The 19,873-nt window shown below is 46.5% G+C and overlaps 1 protein-coding gene across 1 annotated transcript in view; it reads right to left on the bottom strand.

Annotated features, from left to right (window-relative positions):
• Nucleotides 1-19,873, bottom strand: part of LOC139554944 (thrombospondin type-1 domain-containing protein 7A-like) — a 158,925-nt gene that overhangs the window by 10,415 nt on the left and 128,637 nt on the right. Inside the window, exons 15-24 of the mRNA XM_071368254.1 lie at nt 19,319-19,324; nt 18,757-18,890; nt 18,375-18,528; nt 15,449-15,590; nt 15,093-15,208; nt 14,774-14,891; nt 8,949-9,094; nt 4,972-5,146; nt 3,110-3,283; nt 2,908-3,003 (exon numbers count right to left, since the gene is read on the bottom strand). Of these exons, the coding sequence (XP_071224355.1) occupies nt 2,908-3,003; nt 3,110-3,283; nt 4,972-5,146; nt 8,949-9,094; nt 14,774-14,891; nt 15,093-15,208; nt 15,449-15,590; nt 18,375-18,528; nt 18,757-18,890; nt 19,319-19,324 (1,261 nt within the window). The remainder of the gene's footprint in view (nt 1-2,907; nt 3,004-3,109; nt 3,284-4,971; nt 5,147-8,948; nt 9,095-14,773; nt 14,892-15,092; nt 15,209-15,448; nt 15,591-18,374; nt 18,529-18,756; nt 18,891-19,318; nt 19,325-19,873) is intronic.

Genomic DNA, 19,873 nt, shown 5'->3' on the forward strand with positions numbered 1-19,873 from the left:
AGATTTTACATTACTGTACACTCACCGGCCACTTTATTAGGTACACCTATCTAGTACTGGGTAGGACCCCCCTGCCTTCACAACAGCCTGAATTATTCACAGTGTTGTACGTTAAGAGATGCCCTTCTGCACACCACTGTTTTAAACAGCTGTTATTTGAGCATTTGTGGCCTTTCTGTTAGCTTGAATGAGTCTGGACATTCTCCTCTGACCTATCTCATTAACAAGGTGTTTTGTCCACAGAACTGCCGCTCACTGAATGTGTTTTGTTTTTCGCACCATTCTCTGTAAACTCTAGAGACTGTAGTGCGTAAAAATCCCAGGAAGGCAGCTGTTTCTGAGATGCTGGAATCACCATATTGAGTTGCAGGCAGCCACATGATTCGCTGTTCGAATGTTACCTTCCTTGATGAGCTAAATCAGCTCTGTAGAGCTGATGGAATGACCTATGTCATTGTATGGGATAATGTCAGGTTCCACCATGCTCAAGCATGGTTTCAGGCCCATCCACAATTTATCACCCTGTACTTACCCCCATACTCTCCTTTCCTTAACCCGATTGAGTAATTTTTCTCCACATGGAGGTGGAAGGTATATATGATAGGCGCCCTCATGAACAAGCCACCCTTCTCCAGGCCATGGATGACGCATGCAATGACATCACGGCAGACCAGTGTCAGGCCTGGATTCGCCATGCCCGAAGATTCTTCCCAAGATGTTTGGCTAATGAAATGATGTGGATGAGAACCTGTGGCCAAATCCACAAGACAGGGTTGATGGAAATATAGAAGTACAGTAATCAATCTTTTGTCTTGCTTTTTACAGTAAGCCAGGTGAGGAACACTGCAGTTGACCTTTAACTGTTTTTTCTTTTTTTGTAGCTAATTATTTTTGTTTCGATTCAAAGAAACCCATGTTGTGATTTTATTGTATTTCATCAATAAATTTCATATTTTGTTCAATGATTCCACTGTGTCTGTAGTATTCTCTCTACTAGTCCTTTTACAGTGATGTATTTACGTGTAGTAGCATAATGAAACATGTATCACATATTTTGTACTACAATATTTAATGATTGTACGAACAACTACACAGTGAAACTATCGGTATCTTGTGTGTGGGTGATCTAAATTAATGTTCCTATGGTATTTCATGATAAATAAGTTATTTGAACCAATGATTCTGCAAGTGCAAGGTTTCTTTAAAGATATGAATGCACAATGCTATGTTTTGAACATTGGACAGCCTGTGTTACAAGTGATGACCGTTTGGAGTTTTGTGTCTAGAGTTTTGAAAAATAACCACAAGGTTCTGAAATTAGTGCCAAAGTGATTGTTAAAAACTGTAATACACGGTGAGTGAGAATTCAGGCTATATCATGATTCATGCACACCTAAGTGTATTGAGCTGTCTAGATAAATGCATGTTAAATAAAGTTGGATTTGATATGTAATACTCTATGCCTACACACCTAACATCATATGTATAGTTTACAGAAATGTTTCATGCACTTATTCACATTTTAGTCATTTAGCAGACACTCTTAACCAGAGTGACTTACACTTGTGCATTCATTTTTAGATAGCTAGGTGAGAAAATCACATATCACAGTCGTAGTAAGTACATTTTTCCACAAAATAATAAGTTAACAGGCAAAGTCAGTGTTGGTAGTCAGTGGTTATTCATTCCTGAGATGATTCACTGCTGAATAAGACACACATCCTTTATGATAAGTGACATATACACTATAACTCTTCACCTAGAACCTCCGAGCTCTGAGCACCACCGAGGCAGAGGCAGCAGTCACAGACCTAAAGCTGACGTGTGACGGCCAGCAGGACTAAAACGTGTAATCGTCAAGGATTAAATCCTCCTGCACACACAAACACACACACACACACACACACACGCTCGAAGGCACGCACGCATACACACAGGAGCACATGCACACACACAAGCGGCCTAGGCTCCACAGTGACAGGCAGTCAGGAAGTGCTTGGAAAGCAATCTCTCTCTTCCTCGAATGAACAAACGCCACTCGCTCCGACAGGCAGAGACAGGGTTTTAAACATCCCTATTCACCTCATCATCATCATCCACTGAGGCACCTGGAGAGAGCTGGGCTGGGTGGCTGACTGCAGCAGAACTACATTGTACTACTCATTGGATCGTATGACCCAATTCACATCCCACACTTTCATAGAGTTACAGTTGTGATTATGTAGCTACTCAATCGAGAGGCAGTGACTGAAATCTTTTTCTACAGTAGGCCACCACTCAATACGCATCCTTATTCTAGAAGGGTTTAGTGACTTCTATTCAGCAGCATATGAAGTAAGCACAGATATAAAGAGACAGGTTTAAAAGAAAGAAGTGTTGGTGGATGCATTGTGACAGGGGATGGGATGTAGGCAGCACACACACTCACACGTTTGTTTTACTATCCTTGTGGGTTCCAAACAATTGATTGATTTAAAATCCTATTTTCCTTAACTCCAAACCCCTAACACTAACCCTTAAATACCAACCATAACTGGCGACCGTGTCAGCGTACATGCGCCCGGCCCACCACAGGAGTTGCTAGCGCAATGGGACAAGGATATCCCGGCCGGCCAAGCCCTCCCTTAACCCGGACGACGCTTGGCCAATTGTGCGCTGCATTATTGGTCTCCGGGTTGCAGCTGGCTGCAGCACACGGAATCGAACCCGGATCTATAGTGACCGCTGCGCCACTCGTGAGGCCCTCCCTAACCCTAATTCTAATTCTAACTCTAACCCCAACCCTAAACCTAACTCCAAAGCCTAAAATATACTTTTTTCCTTGCTGGCTAAATGTTCCCACTTGTCTGAACATTTCTGGTCCCCACAAGGATAGTAAAACCAAACACACGCACACGCATACTGTACCTGTGACATTTAATCCATCAGATCTCTGACACCAGACCAGTCGAGAGGAGCTTCTCCACTCTCCTGTCATCCACTTGTACTCATAGCACTGGCCCTCTGTAGTGGGAGGAGAGATATGGGTCAGTACAGACATACTTCACATTTGTGTGTGCGTGCGTGCGTGCGTGCGTGTGTGTGTGTGTGTGTGTGTGTATAGACTGACCAGTGCAGGGCCGGGCTTCCCACTCCTGTTCTGGACACTGCAGTAGGTTCTCTGGCTCCTTGGCCAGCACGGCTCTGGATCTGACCTGCACTGAGCCGAAACCCAGGTCATCTCCACTGACACAGCTCAGCTGGCACGGGCTCCACACTGTCCAGTCAGTCAGGTAGCAGTCACCTGTACAGAAACACACAGTACATAACTTACAACACATTTAGCTGTACACAGTTGAAAACTTACAGTACTATATGAGACGTTACTGTTAACCATGTAACCTAACCAAAAATATGGCTTCAGAGTCTATCCTGGTCATATCACAACATTCCTGGCACTGGCACGACACAATTATAATGGGAAACTTGAATTTGGTTTGGATGTCATCCTATTTCCACACTGATTGTCACCAGGCAGACTTTTCAGATTTCCTCAGAGAATTCTCTTTTTGTTAAAGAGGATTAATAAACCCTGGCCCTGATAACGTTTAGAAGATCAACGTTCTCAAATACTTCCCCAACAGAGCCAGATCACATTTTTCATCATCCACCATTCTACCTTGAATCAGGGTGTTCTCAGAAAACAGGCCGTTTCCCATAAGAATAGATCAGAGCAATTCATTCATTCATCCTGTTGTAGTGACAGAGAGGAAGTGAGCACACATCTAAATACTAATTAGTCATAAAGCCGTCAGGTCCAAGGAGGCCTAATCCTCCTTACGATTATCACCTGTCTTATCACCTGTCTGCTGTCTGTGTCAGGTGTCAGGCATGGTGGGGCCATGGACTGGGATACAATCAGGCAGGGGGAGACTTGGGTGTGATGAGGCAGAGGAGGGGGGGAGAGGTAATGCCTGGTGGGGTTTCATGTGGAGAAGGAGTGGACACCTGGATGAAGTACCTGTCTGATAGCTGCCTGAGCTAAACCACTGGAGATTAGGGCTGGCTATGTAGATATGTAATTTAGTAGGCCACAGGCAGAGGGTTTGTGTGATATGAATGAGGGCAATGAATGGTAGAATAGTAGGGAATTAGGCTACAAAGATGACTTTGACTACACATGTCCACAACTACCAAAAGCATCACTCTGGACACACACACACACACACACACACAATTTTCTGCTGTATGAGCTGGTGTCATAATGCTCTACTTCTGCTACACTGGAGCTGTCAAAATGGGACGTTGGATATGTCATTGACAGGCTTTGGCAAAAAAGGAAATATGGAACTGTAGAAATTCTCACTAGTCATTTTCAGATCCGCTTTTTTCCCTTTCCCTCTGAAATGTATGACGTCGAAAGGTTTATATTCAGAGAAAGAAGAAATCATGTAATTATATAATCAGATTTGAGAATACTGACTTTACTAGCTTGTTGGATTCAGGCGTTGCTGGGCTCACTAGCACAGCCTCTGAGCATCTAAACATCCAGTCCTCAGTGCCTACAGTCAGTGTCACAGGACACTGCTCCTAACAGATTCATGCTATGAAAGAGCTGGGCTAGAATATATCACAGCTAGGACCATATACATGTATCTTAGCACATCTGCTGATAAATGTGATTTAATGGCAGTAGTGAACTCAGGTCAGCCTAAAAGGAACAGCAAATGTTTCTGCATAGTTAGTAAATAACGTTGAAGGACAAAGGGCTTTCTCGACCAATTAAAGCTAGAAAAATTACGAAACACCATTAATGTTACACATTGAACTATCTACATAGTAGATTAGAAGAATGCTCAAAGGTGAATCTTTACTGACCATAGGGTCAGGTGTTTTTCCAGGTCAGATCTTGGCTGCCTCTTATCTAGGGACCGGGTCCACTGTCCAGGACTCTGTTTCATCAGTCATTGCAGGCCAAGGTAAGTTAGTTACCTGGACAGGGCGAGGTGCAGGGTTCTTCCAGGGTGACCCGTTTGTCTCCGTCTACCGAGGGCTCCAGGTTTCCACACAGCTCATCATCCACCAGGCTGCCCTCTTCCTGGCCAGACCCGTCCGACACAAAGCAAGACACGTTACGGAACCGCAGCCCTTCTCCGCACCTCGCACCCTAGACGATAAACAGACAGAAAATACAGGTTAAAATACACCTCCATAGATATTTAATTTTGTGTCACAGATTGCCATTTAGTTTAATGACTCGGGTTTGCGCCACGAGAATGTGTTAGCCCTCTGAGCTAAAGCATAGGCATTAGCTTGGGAAGCTAACACAGGTCTTCAGGTCTCAGGCAAGGTTACCTACCACGTGAGCTTGGTTCACTGAACCACGTCCCTTACATATATACATTCACACAGAGCTGGTATGCTGTGTAGATAACATCCAACTGTTACAGTTCAGAGTTTCAGTGTCTGTCAAGGCCATGGCATTGATCTTTGATTTGTCAGAAATAGCTTCTCTAGCATTGTGCTGTAGGCTGCTAATGAGCTACTGTCTGCTGTCAGAAACCCCAGCAGCAGGAGAAAACAGCCCAGAACAAAGGAGTGTCAACATTCCCTCAGTCTGCAATACAGAATACAGTGCCGTCTGTCAAAAATATAGATGCTTCTGGCAAATAAGAGGGAAAGAAGGAGAAAGAGGCACAGACAGAGAAAGAGGCGCAGACAGAGAAAGAGGCGCAGACAGAGAAAGAGGCGCAGATAGAGAAAGAGGCACAGATAGAGAAAGAGGCGCAGACAGAGAAAGAGGCGCAGACAGAGAAAGAGGCGCAGACAGAGAAAGAGGCGCAGATAGAGAAAGAGGCGCAGACAGAGTAAGGCGCAGACAGAGAAATAGGCGCAGACAGAGAAATGGGCACAGACAGAGAAATAGGCGCAGACAGAGAAATAGGCGCAGATAGAGAAAGAGGCGCAGACAGAGAAAGAGGCGCAGACAGAGAAAGAGGCACAGACAGAGAAAGGCGCAGACAGAGAAAGAGGCGCAGACAGAGAAAGAGGCGCAGGTAGAGAAAGAGGCGCAGACAGAGAAAGGCGCAGACAGAGAAATAGGCGCAGACAGAGAAATAGGCGCAGACAGAGAAAGAGGCGCAGATAGAGAAAGAGGCACAGACAGAGAAAGAGGCGCAGACAGAGAATTAAAGCGCAGACAGAGAAAGAGGCGCAGACAGAGAAAGAGGCGCAGACAGAGAAATAGGCGCAGATAGAGAAAGAGGCGCAGACAGAGAAAGAGGCGCAGACAGAGAAAGGCGCAGACAGAGAAATAGGCGCAGAGAGAGAAAGAGGCGCAGATAGAGAAAGAGGCGCAGACAGAGAAAGAGGCGCAGACAGAGAATTAAAGCGCAGACAGAGAAAGAGGCGCAGACAGAGAAAGAGGCGCAGACAGAGAAAGAGGCGCAGACAGAGAAAGAGGCGCAGACAGAGAAAGAAGCGCAGACAGAGAAAGAGGCGCAGATAGAGAAAGAGGCGCAGACAGAGAAAGAGGCGCAGACAGAGAATTAAAGCGCAGATAGAGAAAGAGGCGCAGACAGAGAAAGAGGCGCAGACAGAGAAAGAGGCGCAGACAGAGAAAGAGGCGCAGACAGAGAAAGAAGCGCAGACAGAGAAAGAGGCGCAGATAGAGAAAGAGGCGCAGACAGAGAAATAGGCGCAGACAGAGAAAGAAGCGCAGACAGAGAAATAGGCGCAGACAGAGAAATAGGCGCAGACAGAGAAATAGGCGCAGATAGAGAAAGAGGCGCAGACAGAGAAAGAGGCGCAGACAGAGAAAGAGGCACAGACAGAGAAAGGCGCAGACAGAGAAAGAGGCGCAGACAGAGAAAACAGGCGCAGATAGAGAAAGAGGCACAGACAGAGAAAGGCGCAGACAGAGAAATAGGCGCAGACAGAGAAATAGGCGCAGACAGAGAAATAGGCGCAGACAGAGAAATAGGCGCAGACAGAGAAAGAGGCGCAGATAGAGAAAGGCGCAGACAGAGAAAGAGGCGCAGACAGAGAATTAAAGCGCAGACAGAGAAAGAGGCGCAGACAGAGAAAGAGGCGCAGACAGAGAAAGAGGCGCAGACAGAGAAAGAGGCGCAGACAGAGAAAGAAGCGCAGACAGAGAAAGAGGCGCAGATAGAGAAAGAGGCGCAGACAGAGAAATAGGCGCAGACAGAGAAAGAAGCGCAGACAGAGAAAGAGGGGCAGACAGAGAAAGAGGCGCAGACAGAGAAAGAAGCGCAGACAGAGAAAGAGGCGCAGATAGAGAAAGAGGCGCAGACAGAGAAAGAGGCGCAGACAGAGAAAGAGGCGCAGATAGAGAAAGAGGCGCAGACAGAGAAAGAGGCGCAGACAGAGAAAGAAGCGCAAACAGAGAAAGAGGTGCAGACAGAGAAAGAAGCGCAGACAGAGAAAGAGGCGCAGACAGAGAAAGAGGCGCAGACAGAGAAAGAGGCGCAGACAGAGAAAGAGGCGCAGACAGAGAAAGAAGCGCAGACAGAGAAAGAGGCGCAGATAGAGAAAGAGGCGCAGACAGAGAAAGAGGCGCAGACAGAGAATTAAAGCGCAGACAGAAAAAGAGGCGCAGACAGAGAAAGAGGCGCAGACAGAGAAAGAGGCGCAGACAGAGAAAGAGGCGCAGACAGAGAAAGAAGCGCAGACAGAGAAAGAGGCGCAGATAGAGAAAGAGGCGCAGACAGAGAAAGAGGCGCAGACAGAGAAAGAAGCGCAGACAGAGAAATAGGCGCAGACAGAGAAATAGGCACAGATAGAGAAAGAGGCGCAGACAGAGAAAGAGGCGCAGACAGAGAAAGAGGCACAGACAGAGAAAGGCGCAGACAGAGAAAGAGGCGCAGACAGAGAAAACAGGCGCAGATAGAGAAAGAGGCACAGACAGAGAAAGGCGCAGACAGAGAAATAGGCGCAGACAGAGAAATAGGCGCAGACAGAGAAATAGGCGCAGACAGAGAAATAGGCGCAGACAGAGAAATAGGCGCAGACAGAGAAAGAGGCGCAGATAGAGAAAGGCGCAGACAGAGAAAGAGGCACAGACAGAGAATTAAAGCGCAGACAGAGAAAGAGGCGCAGACAGAGAAAGAGGCGCAGACAGAGAAAGAGGCGCAGACAGAGAAAGAGGCGCAGACAGAGAAAGAAGCGCAGACAGAGAAAGAGGCGCAGATAGAGAAAGAGGCGCAGACAGAGAAATAGGCGCAGACAGAGAAAGAAGCGCAGACAGAGAAAGAGGGGCAGACAGAGAAAGAGGCGCAGACAGAGAAAGAAGCGCAGACAGAGAAAGAAGCGCAGACAGAGAAAGAGGCGCAGATAGAGAAAGAGGCGCAGACAGAGAAAGAGGCGCAGACAGAGAAAGAGGCGCAGATAGAGAAAGAGGCGCAGACAGAGAAAGAGGCGCAGACAGAGAAAGAAGCGCAGACAGAGAAAGAGGCGCAGACAAAGAAAGAAGCGCAGACAGAGAAAGAGGCGCAGACAGAGAAAGAGGCGCAGACAGAGAAAGAGGCGCAGACAGAGAAAGAGGCGCAGACAGAGAAAGAGGCGCAGACAAAGAAAGAGGCACAGACAGAGAAAGAGGCACAGACAGAGAAAGAGGCGCAGACAGCGAAAGAGGCACAGACAGAGAAAGAGGCACAGACAGAGAAAGAGGCACAGAGAGGCACAGAGACAAAACATAACGTGTGTGAGAGAAAGATGGAAAGGGAGGCAGAGAGAGAAACAGAAACCCATACAGAGACAGAGGAACAGACAAAACAGAAAGTGTGTGAGAAAGCGGGGAAGAGCGAGAGAGAAAGAAAGCGAGAGAGAGAGAGAGAGAGAGAGGGAGAGAACACCATGGTGATTTGCACTCTGACCATAAAACAGAAAGTAAAAGAGAAGGAAAGAGGAGAGCGAGAGAGAAAGAAGTGAGAGATAGAACACTGTCTCACCTCAGACTTGCACTCTGACCAGGGGCTGTATCTCCATTGGTAGCAGGGTCTGACAGGGCAAGGCTTCCACTGTTCCCTCTGATGGGGGCAGGGTCGCCCATCACCCTGGGGCACCTGGAGCATCGTTCTCCTGCGCCACAGCTTCCCTGTAGAGGAAAGAGAAAGGTGTTATTTCACACTTCTGTCTCTCAAGTGGATGATTGAGTGTCCAAGGCCCTGAACAAATCAAATTAGGTTATGTGGTTTTCTGGATAGTCAACAAAATGATGTATAGTGGCGGAAACAAAAAGAAAGTCCACTGCATTTCAATGAAACATGCATTGTTGTTGTGCTGGAAAAATATATATTTTCTCGACATAAAAAAAACAGATTCCAGATATGTGGTCCCCAACCAGTCTTGATTGAATAGAGCCTTGTTAAAGATTGGGAGTGCCTTTTAAGCTATTTAAGTAGAGAAAAGGGTCTTATGATAACAGAATCATAGACGCCCCCAGATATACTCATGTATATGACTCAAATCCAGTTCCATCACAATGATCTGGGGCTCTTTCAGGGGCTTCACTATCACGTTACACCACTATCTGAGGTAACTTCATTTCTAATTTCTCTCTTCCTCTCTCTCTCTCTCACTCTCTCTCTCTCCTCCCCCCTATTTAAAGTGGAATTTCAAAAAATGAAATCGGAGAGATTGTGTAATATCAGGGGGGTGTCAGGAGAAGGGGTAAGGGGGACAGGAAGGAATGCTCCTTCTACCCAAAATGCATGTTAAGTGAGGTGCCCGGGGTATAGACATGACACAATTCTGTCAATTAGCTGGTGTCTAACGGGAAACTATCCCAAAATGATATAATACATTCATGTTCAGTAATGCATACCACTTGAAAAGCCACCACAGAAAATAAACTAGGTCCTTTAAACTATGAGCACTATGAAAACTGAATAACAAAAAAGCTCACTGTCAGATATTACACTATCAATTCAGATTCCATTGTTCATAGGGTTAGGGTTATAGTAGGGCCATAGTAGAGTAGTGTCTCCACCCAGTTTGGATCACACTCCCCTAACTACTATAGTAACTTGCTGCAACATCCTATCAGACATTATAGTCTCTGTCATCTGATCTAACAACCCTAAAGGCCAACTCCATCCATCCAAAACACTAGCCTAGGACCATCCATCCACACTGCTTGCCTATAAGCCCATTCATTCTAACAAGGTATTTAACTCCTAAAGGTTCATTGTCCCATGTATTTCCTTCACAGGCACAATTACTACCCTCCTAACTCAACTGAATTAATCAAATTGAAATTTTATAAAGCCCTTTTTACATCAGCATTTGTAACAAAGTGCTTTATAAATACCCAGCCGAAAACCCCAAAGAACAATCAATGCAGAAGAAGAAGCACAGTGGCTAGGAAAACTCCCTAGAAGATAGGTACCTTGTAAGAAGGCTAGAGAGGAACCAGGCTCAGAGGGGTGACCAGTCCTCTACTATAGCTCCACTAGAGAGGAACCAGGCTCAGAGGGGTGGCCAGTCCTATACTATAGCTCCACTAGAGAGGAACCAGGCTCAGAGGGGTGACCAGTCCTCTACTATAGCTCCACTAGAGAGGAACCAGGCTCAGAGTGGTGACCAGTCCTATACTATAGCTCCACTAGAGAGGAACCAGGCTCAGAGGGGTGACCAGTCCTATACTATAGCTCCACTAGAGAGGAACCAGGCTCAGAGGGGTGACCAGTCCTATACTATAGCTCCACTAGAGAGGAACCAGGCTCAGAGGGGTGACCAGTCCTATACTATAGCTCCACTAGAGAGGAACCAGGCTCAGAGGGGTAGCCAGTCCTATACTATAGCTCCACTAGAGAGGAACCAGGCTCAGAGGGGTGACCAGTCCTCTACTATAGCTCCACTAGAGAGGAACCAGGCTCAGAGGGGTGACCAGTCCTCTACTATAGCTCCACTAGAGAGGAACCAGGCTCAGAGGGGTGAACAGTCCTCTACTATAGCTCCACTAGAGAGGAACCAGGCTCAGAGGGGTGACCAGTCCTATACTATAGCTCCACTAGAGAGGAACCAGGCTCAGAGGGGTGACCAGTCCTATACTATAGCTCCACTAGAGAGGAACCAGGCTCAGAGGGGTGACCAGTCCTCTACTATAGCTCCACTAGAGAGGAACCAGGCTCAGAGGGGTGACCAGTCCTATACTATAGCTCCACTAGAGAGGAACCAGGCTCAGAGGGGTGACCAGTCCTATACTATAGCTCCACTAGAGAGGAACCAGGCTCAGAGGGGTGGCCAGTCCTATACTATAGCTCCACTAGAGAGGAACCAGGCTCAGAGGGGTGACCAGTCCTCTACTATAGCTCCACTAGAGAGGAACCAGGCTCAGAGGGGTGACCAGTCCTATACTATAGCTCCACTAGAGAGGAACCAGGCTCAGAGGGGTGACCAGTCCTATACTATAGCTCCACTAGAGAGGAACCAGGCTCAGAGGGGTGACCAGTCCTCTACTATAGCTCCACTAGAGAGGAACCAGGCTCAGAGGGGTGACCAGTCCTATACTATAGCTCCACTAGAGAGGAACCAGGCTCAGAGGGGTGACCAGTCCTATACTATAGCTCCACTAGAGAGGAACCAGGCTCAGAGGGGTGACCAGTCCTATACTATAGCTCCACTAGAGAGGAACCAGGCTCAGAGGGGTGACCAGTCCTATACTATAGCTCCACTAGAGAGGAACCAGGCTCAGAGGGGTGGCCAGTCCTCTACTATAGCTCCACTAGAGAGGAACCAGGCTCAGATGGGTGACCAGTCCTCTACTATAGCTCCACTAGAGAGGAACCAGGCTCAGAGGGGTGACCAGTCCTCTACTATAGCTCCACTAGAGAGGAACCAGGCTCAGAGGGGTGACCAGTCCTCTACTATAGCTCCACTAGAGAGGAACCAGGCTCAGAGGGGTGAACAGTCCTCTACTATAGCTCCACTAGAGAGGAACCAGGCTCAGAGGGGTGAACAGTCCTCTACTATAGCTCCACTAGAGAGGAACCAGGCTCAGAGGGGTGACCAGTCCTATACTATAGCTCCACTAGAGAGGAACCAGGCTCAGAGGGGTGACCAGTCCTCTACTATAGCTCCACTAGAGAGGAACCAGGCTCAGAGGGTGACCAGTCCTCTACTATAGCTCCACTAGAGAGGAACCAGGCTCAGAGGGGTGACCAGTCCTATACTATAGCTCCACTAGAGAGGAACCAGGCTCAGAGGGGTGACCAGTCCTCTACTATAGCTCCACTAGAGAGGAACCAGGCTCAGAGCATTGCCAGTCCTCTAATATACTCCTACATACTCCTATAACAATTGTAATAAATCTGTCACTTCCTGCCGTAGATGTAATTGATATTATCTCCATGTGTCAGTGTTATTTTCTCTACGGCTGACTGCACACGCACAGGGCCTGGGAGGCCTATTCTGCTCCTTAATGTTGAACACAATTACAACAGAGTCTCCCGGGCATGGCGTAGCTTGCAGCTAGTCTCTATTCTCACACATCTGCCAATTCATCTTCTGGTGAACCCACCGTGATGAATGCCACGATGCATTCCCCGTAGAGAGAATTGTGCTGCCCCCATAGAAGGTCTCTCCTTCCTTCAGAGATTTTTATACCCGTGAAACCATGAGCGAAATAAACTCCCAGTTCTTTTTAATCAGCAGTTAGGGTTTTCTTGAGATTCTCTCATGTGTGCTTTGTTTTAAAGGTGGTTCAACTCAAACGGCGGTTCGCTATTGCATGCACCCCATGGTAATTATTATTCTCCAATAGGATTTTGATTCTGTGCTCTCCGGGGCTGTCTCTCTACTCCCTCGACGGGTGGTCTACTGACAGCGGTGAGTTTGGGGGTGAGGAGCAGTGTGTGACTGGGTGGGCCGCTGGGTAAGGGGGAAGAGCTAGTACCAGATGTCGCTATCAGTGTTTGGCCGAGGAACACACGTGGCTGTGATTATCTATGCACACAGGTCTGATATGCCCCGGGAAACTAGTGTGTGTGTATGCGTGTGTGTGTGTGTGTCAGACCTGGGTTCAAGTATGTGTAATTGAGTATTTGTTATGAAATAGTTATTTTCTGTGTATTTGAGTATTTTCAAATAATGTGGCTGGAATCAACTACTTCTATTGGAAGTATTTGAAAGTATTCTCAAATTATTTCCCTTAATAATACTATTTGAATGCATGAGTTAGTGTATTTGAATATTTACAAATCAGTGCGATGTGAAAACACACATATGCGTGCACGAGTGCCTGAGCGTGCCTTTATGTATGTTTTCACATCACAGTTATTGATACGACTCATTGGTGCTTCCAGGTGTCTCCATTTCCTTTAGAAAAAAACTATAACCTGCAATTCCTGGCTCAGGAACAGATATTAGCTACTCAACGTAACCGTGTCCTGCCATCCGACATGGAGATCAAACATCTACTCCAGGATGAAAAAGAGTGAGTGTGAGAACCTGTTCTCTTCCTCTCCTCTTCCTGTGGTTCACCTGCTGCTACTCTATCCCTCTATCCTGTGAAAATTCCTCACTTTGCCTGAGGACAGATTAAGGGCTACCATAGTAGCTAGAGCCTGTATTGGTTTCACATCTCAACCTGTATTTGCTTTCTGCCCAACTATAACACTGTCCAGTGCTCTGAAGGACTCCTGAATCCTGGAGTGGTCCCTCAGGCCCAGAGCACACAGGCTTAATGGACCGCCAATCAATCCTCTGATCCTATAGAATTACACATGAGGACATCATCATCCCTCCCCCCCCCCCCCCCATCCCTCTCTCTGTTGGTTTAAGGCTCACAATCGTTTCCCTCTCACATCATAAAACGTTTCCCATTTCAGCCATAACCCTGGAGAGGAGAGGTTCTGGCTGTTTCTGAGCTGTGTGTGGTGCCGGGAGCTGATCAGCAGCACTGTGAACCTGCAGCGCTATGAGCAATGAGCAATGACTCACAGACTACCCACCGTGCCTGCAAATCCACAACCTATATCCACACCCTATATCCACACCCTATATCCACACCCTATATCCCCACCCTATATCCCCACCCTATATCCACACCCTATATCCACACCCTATATCCCCACCCTATATCCACACCCTATATCCCCACCCTATATCCACACCCTATATCCCCACCCTATATCCCCACCCTATATCCACACCCTATATCCACACCCTATATCCCCACCCTATATCCACACCCTATATCCCCACCCTATATCCACACCCTATATCCCCACCCTATATCCACACCCTATATCCACACCCTATATCCCCACCCTATATCCACACCCTATATCCACACCCTATATCCCCACCCTATATCCCCACCCTATATCCACACCCTATATCCACACCCTATATCCCCACCCTATATCCACACCCTATATCCACACCCTATATCCACACCCTATATCCACACCCTATATCCACACCCTATATTACAATATAGATTTGATGTAATGTGGACTATAACGTACTTGAATGAATGGATACATAGTCAAATTACTTCTATTCACAGACTATCCACTACGCCTACACATTCACTGTCTAGCTGTATACAGCACATGCAGGGGCTGTAATGTAGCCTGAATGGATCTATAGAAAAATAGATAGGTGACAAAGATAGGTGAATGTACTACTTAATCAGTTCTCTGTTGTTGTGGCTTGCCCTTCAGAATTGGGTTCACTTAGCCTTGAACGCATTCCCAGCATTCAAAGATGGAATCATCTTTTTAAACACAAAGTCAGGTGAGAGTGGGTCAAAAAGATGGTGACGTACCTGCTAGTCCACAGGTTTGTGTGCACTCGGACCAAGGTGACCAATCAGATAGCTGGCAGTTGACGGGACACTCCACCACACAGGAAGCGTTCATCTGCCACTTCCTATCCAGACCCAGCTGAAAGAGAAAACAAAAAGAAAAGAAAAGTACTTTATTGGGCTATTTGTGGCCAACGAGAGACTCTTTTTCCGCCCTCTTCCCAAGTCCCCTAGGCAACACACAAACGTACACAAACAGCAACCTGTCTGGATTCTGAAGACAGAAGATTTGCTCTTATTAAAGACTAATGCTTTGGAATGGAAAGAGAAGAACACACACCTCTTCACAGAACTTGAGGTCCACAGACTTGCCGTCACTTCGTACACAGTCCAGCATGCGCGTCTTTATGCCACTACCACACACAGCTCTCTCACTCAGCTGACAGGTGCTCCAATCTGCATGAAGGAAAATGAAAACAGGGTAAAACCGTGAGGTGAAAAAGGAGACTGCCTTTCTCCCAACCGCTTTCCTCTCCATTGCACTTAGTTCAATCTCAAATGTCATGCGGTCTAAATATACTTGAGGTAAGATCAAATTCAATAATGTATTTACCATCCAGAGCCATATTTCCATATTGATATACGTCTCTGGTACCAACCATTGCATACAGTAATCCAGGCTGACATTTGCCTTACCGGTGATGTTATAGGAGTAGTGATAGCAGTTGCTGTTGAGGCTGCAGGGCTCGGTCTCCGTGGTGTTGGGGCACAGCTTTCCCTCTCCAGGTTGACGGATGAGGTATGCCGTCCTCTCCCGAGTGCTGATTTTGTTGCATGGCTTAAACCAGAGAATAAGTCAATCAATCAATCAATCATTCAGATTATTTTATAAAGCCCTTTCTGCATCAGTCGTTGTCACAAAGTGCTTTTACAGTAACCTGTCAGGGAATCCACTTTTAGTTTGGCGTTTAATGCAAACCAAATATGAAACCCTGTTAAAGTGAAGTTACCACTTTCCGACCAGCAAATCGAAAAAGGTTTTCCATGAATATATTTTTCTTCCTACATTACTCTCTGTCTATTTCCACCTCTGCCCATTTTCCCAACCAACCCCTACTAGATAAACTGGTCTATTCAGGTGGTGGTGACAGGCATTTCTATTTGGAGTGCTGTCTTCCCCTGCTCATGCAGGGACATATTCCATATCCAAGGTAATTAACTTTCCCAAGGGATCTGTGGCAGAGTGCCTGGGAATGGGAATGGCAGGGACTGTGACACGGTTGACCCCTCTTCCCACTAGAGGTTCACCACAGGCACACATACACATACACATACGTGCACACACACACACACACACACACACACACACACACACACACACACACACACACACACACACACACACACACACACACACACACACACACACACACACACACACACACACACACACACACACACACACACACACACACACACACACACACACACACACACACACACGCATACGCATACACACACACACACACACACATACACAAGGGGTGACAGGGTGGTCACAGCATGCTATGTAGAGCTGCATGAGATCATCTTCCCTGCTCAGTCATCCCATCCTCTCTCCCTTTGTTCATTTCTCAGGATAAATCACAGCTATTCTCCCATCGGAGATCAGCATCAACTGAATAGCCATCATTTAAATTGGTGAGAGCCCAGTAGGAGAAAAACACATACCAAATGGACATCACCTAAATGGCTACGAGCCTTGCTGGAGAATCACACTTACCGAATGGCATCCTTCGAAACTGGTGAGAGACCAACAGGAGAATCACACTTACCGAATTGCCATCGCTAAAATTGGTGCAAACCCAAAGTGAGAGTTGCTGGAAAGAGCTCTGCTGTGAATAGTTTTTTTCACCGTGGGAAAATGGCCCAAACAGGTTAATGGAGAGTAGACACTTGGCATGATTGGCCAGTTATTATATGTTAAGGTGTGAGACAGAGATCCATGGTGAGAAGCAGAACACCTCTGTGCTCTCCAGCTATGAGTTAACCCTTTAAGCAGTCTACTCTTGCTTTCAGTGTTCAGCACCAAATAAATTAACTCAGCAAAAAAAGAAACGTCCTCTCACTGTCAACTACATATATTTTCAGCAAACTTAACATGTGTAAATATGTGCATGAACATAACAAGATTCAACAACTGAGACATAAACTGAACAAGTTCCACAGACATGTGACTAACAGAAACGGAATAATGTGTCCCTGAACAAAGGGGGGGTCAAAATTAACAAAAGTAACAGTCAGTATCTGGGGTGGCCACCAGCAGCATTAAGTGCTGCAGTGCATCTCCTCCTCATGGACTGCACCAGATTTGCCAGTTCTTGCCGTGAGATGTTACCCCACTCTTCCACCAAGGCACCTGCAAGTTCCCGGTCATTTCTGGGTGGAATGGCCCTACCCCTCACCCTCCGATCCAACAGGTGCCAGATGTACTCAATGGGATTGAGATCCAGGCTCTTCGCTGGCCATGGCAGAACACTGACATTCCTGTCTTGCAGGAAATCACGCACAAAAGGAGCAGTATGGCTGGTGGCATTGTCATCCTGGAGGGTCATGTCAGGATGAGCCTGCAGGAAGGGTACCACATAAGGGAGGAGGATGTCTTCCCTGTAACGCACAGCGTTGAGATTACCTGAAATGACAACAAGCTCAGTCCGATGATGCTGTGACACACCGCCCCAGACCATGACGGACCCTCCACCTCCAAATCGATCCCGCTCCAGAATACAGGCCTCGGTGTAACAGGCCTCGGTCCAGCGACGGTGGGTTTGTGCCCATAGCGACGTTGTTGCCGGTGATGTCTGGTGAGGACTTGCCTTACAACAGGCCTACAAGCCCCCAGTCCAGCCTCTCTCAGCCTATTGCGGACAGTCTGAGCACTGATGGAGGGATTGTACGTTCCAGGTGTAACTCGAGCAGTTGTTGTTGCCATCCTGTACCTGTCCCGCAGGTGTGATGTTCGGATGTACCGATCCTGTGCAGGATGATCAGCTGTCCGTCCTGTCTCCCTGTAGCGCTGTCTTAGGCGTCTCACAGTACAGACATTGCAATTTATTGCCCTAGCCACATCTGCATCCATGCAGCATGCCTAAGGCACGTTCACACAGATGAGCAGGGACAATGGTTATCTTTCTTTTGGTGTTTTTCAGAGTCAGTAGAAAGGCCTCTTTAGTGTCCTAAGTTTTCATAACTGTGACCTTAATTGCCTACTGTCTGTAAGCTGTTAGTGTCTTAACGACCGTTCTACAGGTGCATGTTCATTAATTGTTTATGGTTCATTGAACACGCATGGGGAACAGTGTTTAAACCCTTTACAATTAAGATCTGTGAAGTTACTTTGATTTTTAAGAATTATATTTGAAAGACAGGGTCCTGAAAAAAAGACGTTTCTTTTTTTTCTGAGTTTAGCATAGAATACATTACAATTGTACTGCATCAGTCCATCTACTGAGGTGGACATTTCTTTGCTCCCAACCAAACCCAGGAAACACAAAACACCTTAAATATTGCAAAGTGATAAAATAGGTGATAAAACAACAAGTTAGACAGTATCTGTCCATACCAGTGAGCAGCGGCTCCAGGCCCCCCAGTCAGACAGGACACAGTCCTCAGGGCAGGGCAGCTGGCTGTCTCTGGCCCCTAGTGGCATCTCCTCTGGGTCACACAGGTAGTCCTCCACAGAGTCCGACGGCCCATCCATAGTGTTCTGCATACACCTGGACAGAGGGGGACAATAGGCTTGTAGTACTGACTGGCCCTGTCATGCCAAATAGTGTCGTTGTCGTTGTCGTTGTCGTCGTCCTCCCCCCCCCCCCCCCCATTCGATGAGTTCTAGCTTCCATTGCTAGGGCTGTTGCTAGAACTTGCAAAATTCTGACCGGCCTACACTGAAATGAATAAGTCAAATAGGTTAAGTTGTATCTATATGAGCTGATTGTCCATACCTGACTTTTCTGGTCTGCACTCCTTCTCCACAGTTCTCCTTCAGGTCCACATTGCTGACCTTCCAGACACTCCAGGGTTCAGCCACCCACACGTATTGACCACAGTCACTGAGACACGGCACCACCTCATACACCTTGTGAGAGACCACTAGACTGTAAGCCATCTATAGTCACTATAGCCATCTATAGCCATCTATAGTAACTCCAGTGAACTTTTAGTCATTTTTGTGTAATTTCTTTATTTTAATTGTGATTAATTGCATTGTCTGAAATAGGAAACCACAATGAAAATATCCAAAATACATAAGCTAAAATCTACAATGCCATGTAAAAACAAGTTGACATTGAAGTTAAAGAAAGTGTGCTTTCTCAATTTACCTAATTTTGCTAACGTTACTTTGGACAAAATCAAGACGTCAATATTCTTGTCATAAAAAAAAAATCAAAAATCTTAAATTAGAGCTCACTTTGAGTTAATTCAGAATCGCGATGAATCACAACTGGATCATCTGTTTTAATCATTTGACATCCCTATATAAAAGGCAAGTGACAAGTCACTCACCTGAGCCTGTGGAGGGGGTCAGTTCATACACCCAGGAAAAGAAGAAGAGACCACGGGGAAACAGACAGTGAGTGTTTAAATACAGGATTATTATTATAATGAAGTTCAACATGTTCTCTTGATTCTCATAGATTTCACAGTTCCTTTCCCTTCTTTAATCTTACGAGTACAAGGCCTAACTCGGCTAAGGGATAAAACACAGAAAGATGTCCACTCTGGCTTCTTTCAAAATTAAACACTCTTTTGGTTCCTTTAATCGAATGCATTTAAATCACGAGTATTTTAATTAAAAATTAAAACAAGCCAGGGACCTCTACCATCTACCATGTTCTAGGTGAGAATAGAGAGTCAAGACTTGTCCAGAAACCCCTCTCGAGTGGCGCAGTGGTCTAAGGCACTGCATCTCAGTGCTAGAGGTGTCACAACAGAACATGGTTCGATTCCAGGCTGTATCACAACCGGCTGTGATTGGGAGTCCCATAGGGCAGAGCACAATTGGCCCAGCGTCTTCAGGGTTAGGGTTTGGCCGTGGTAGGCCATCATTGTAAATAAGAA

Source organism: Salvelinus alpinus, chromosome 26, assembly GCF_045679555.1.
Source record: "Salvelinus alpinus chromosome 26, SLU_Salpinus.1, whole genome shotgun sequence".
NCBI classification, from domain to species: Eukaryota; Metazoa; Chordata; class Actinopteri; order Salmoniformes; family Salmonidae; genus Salvelinus; species Salvelinus alpinus.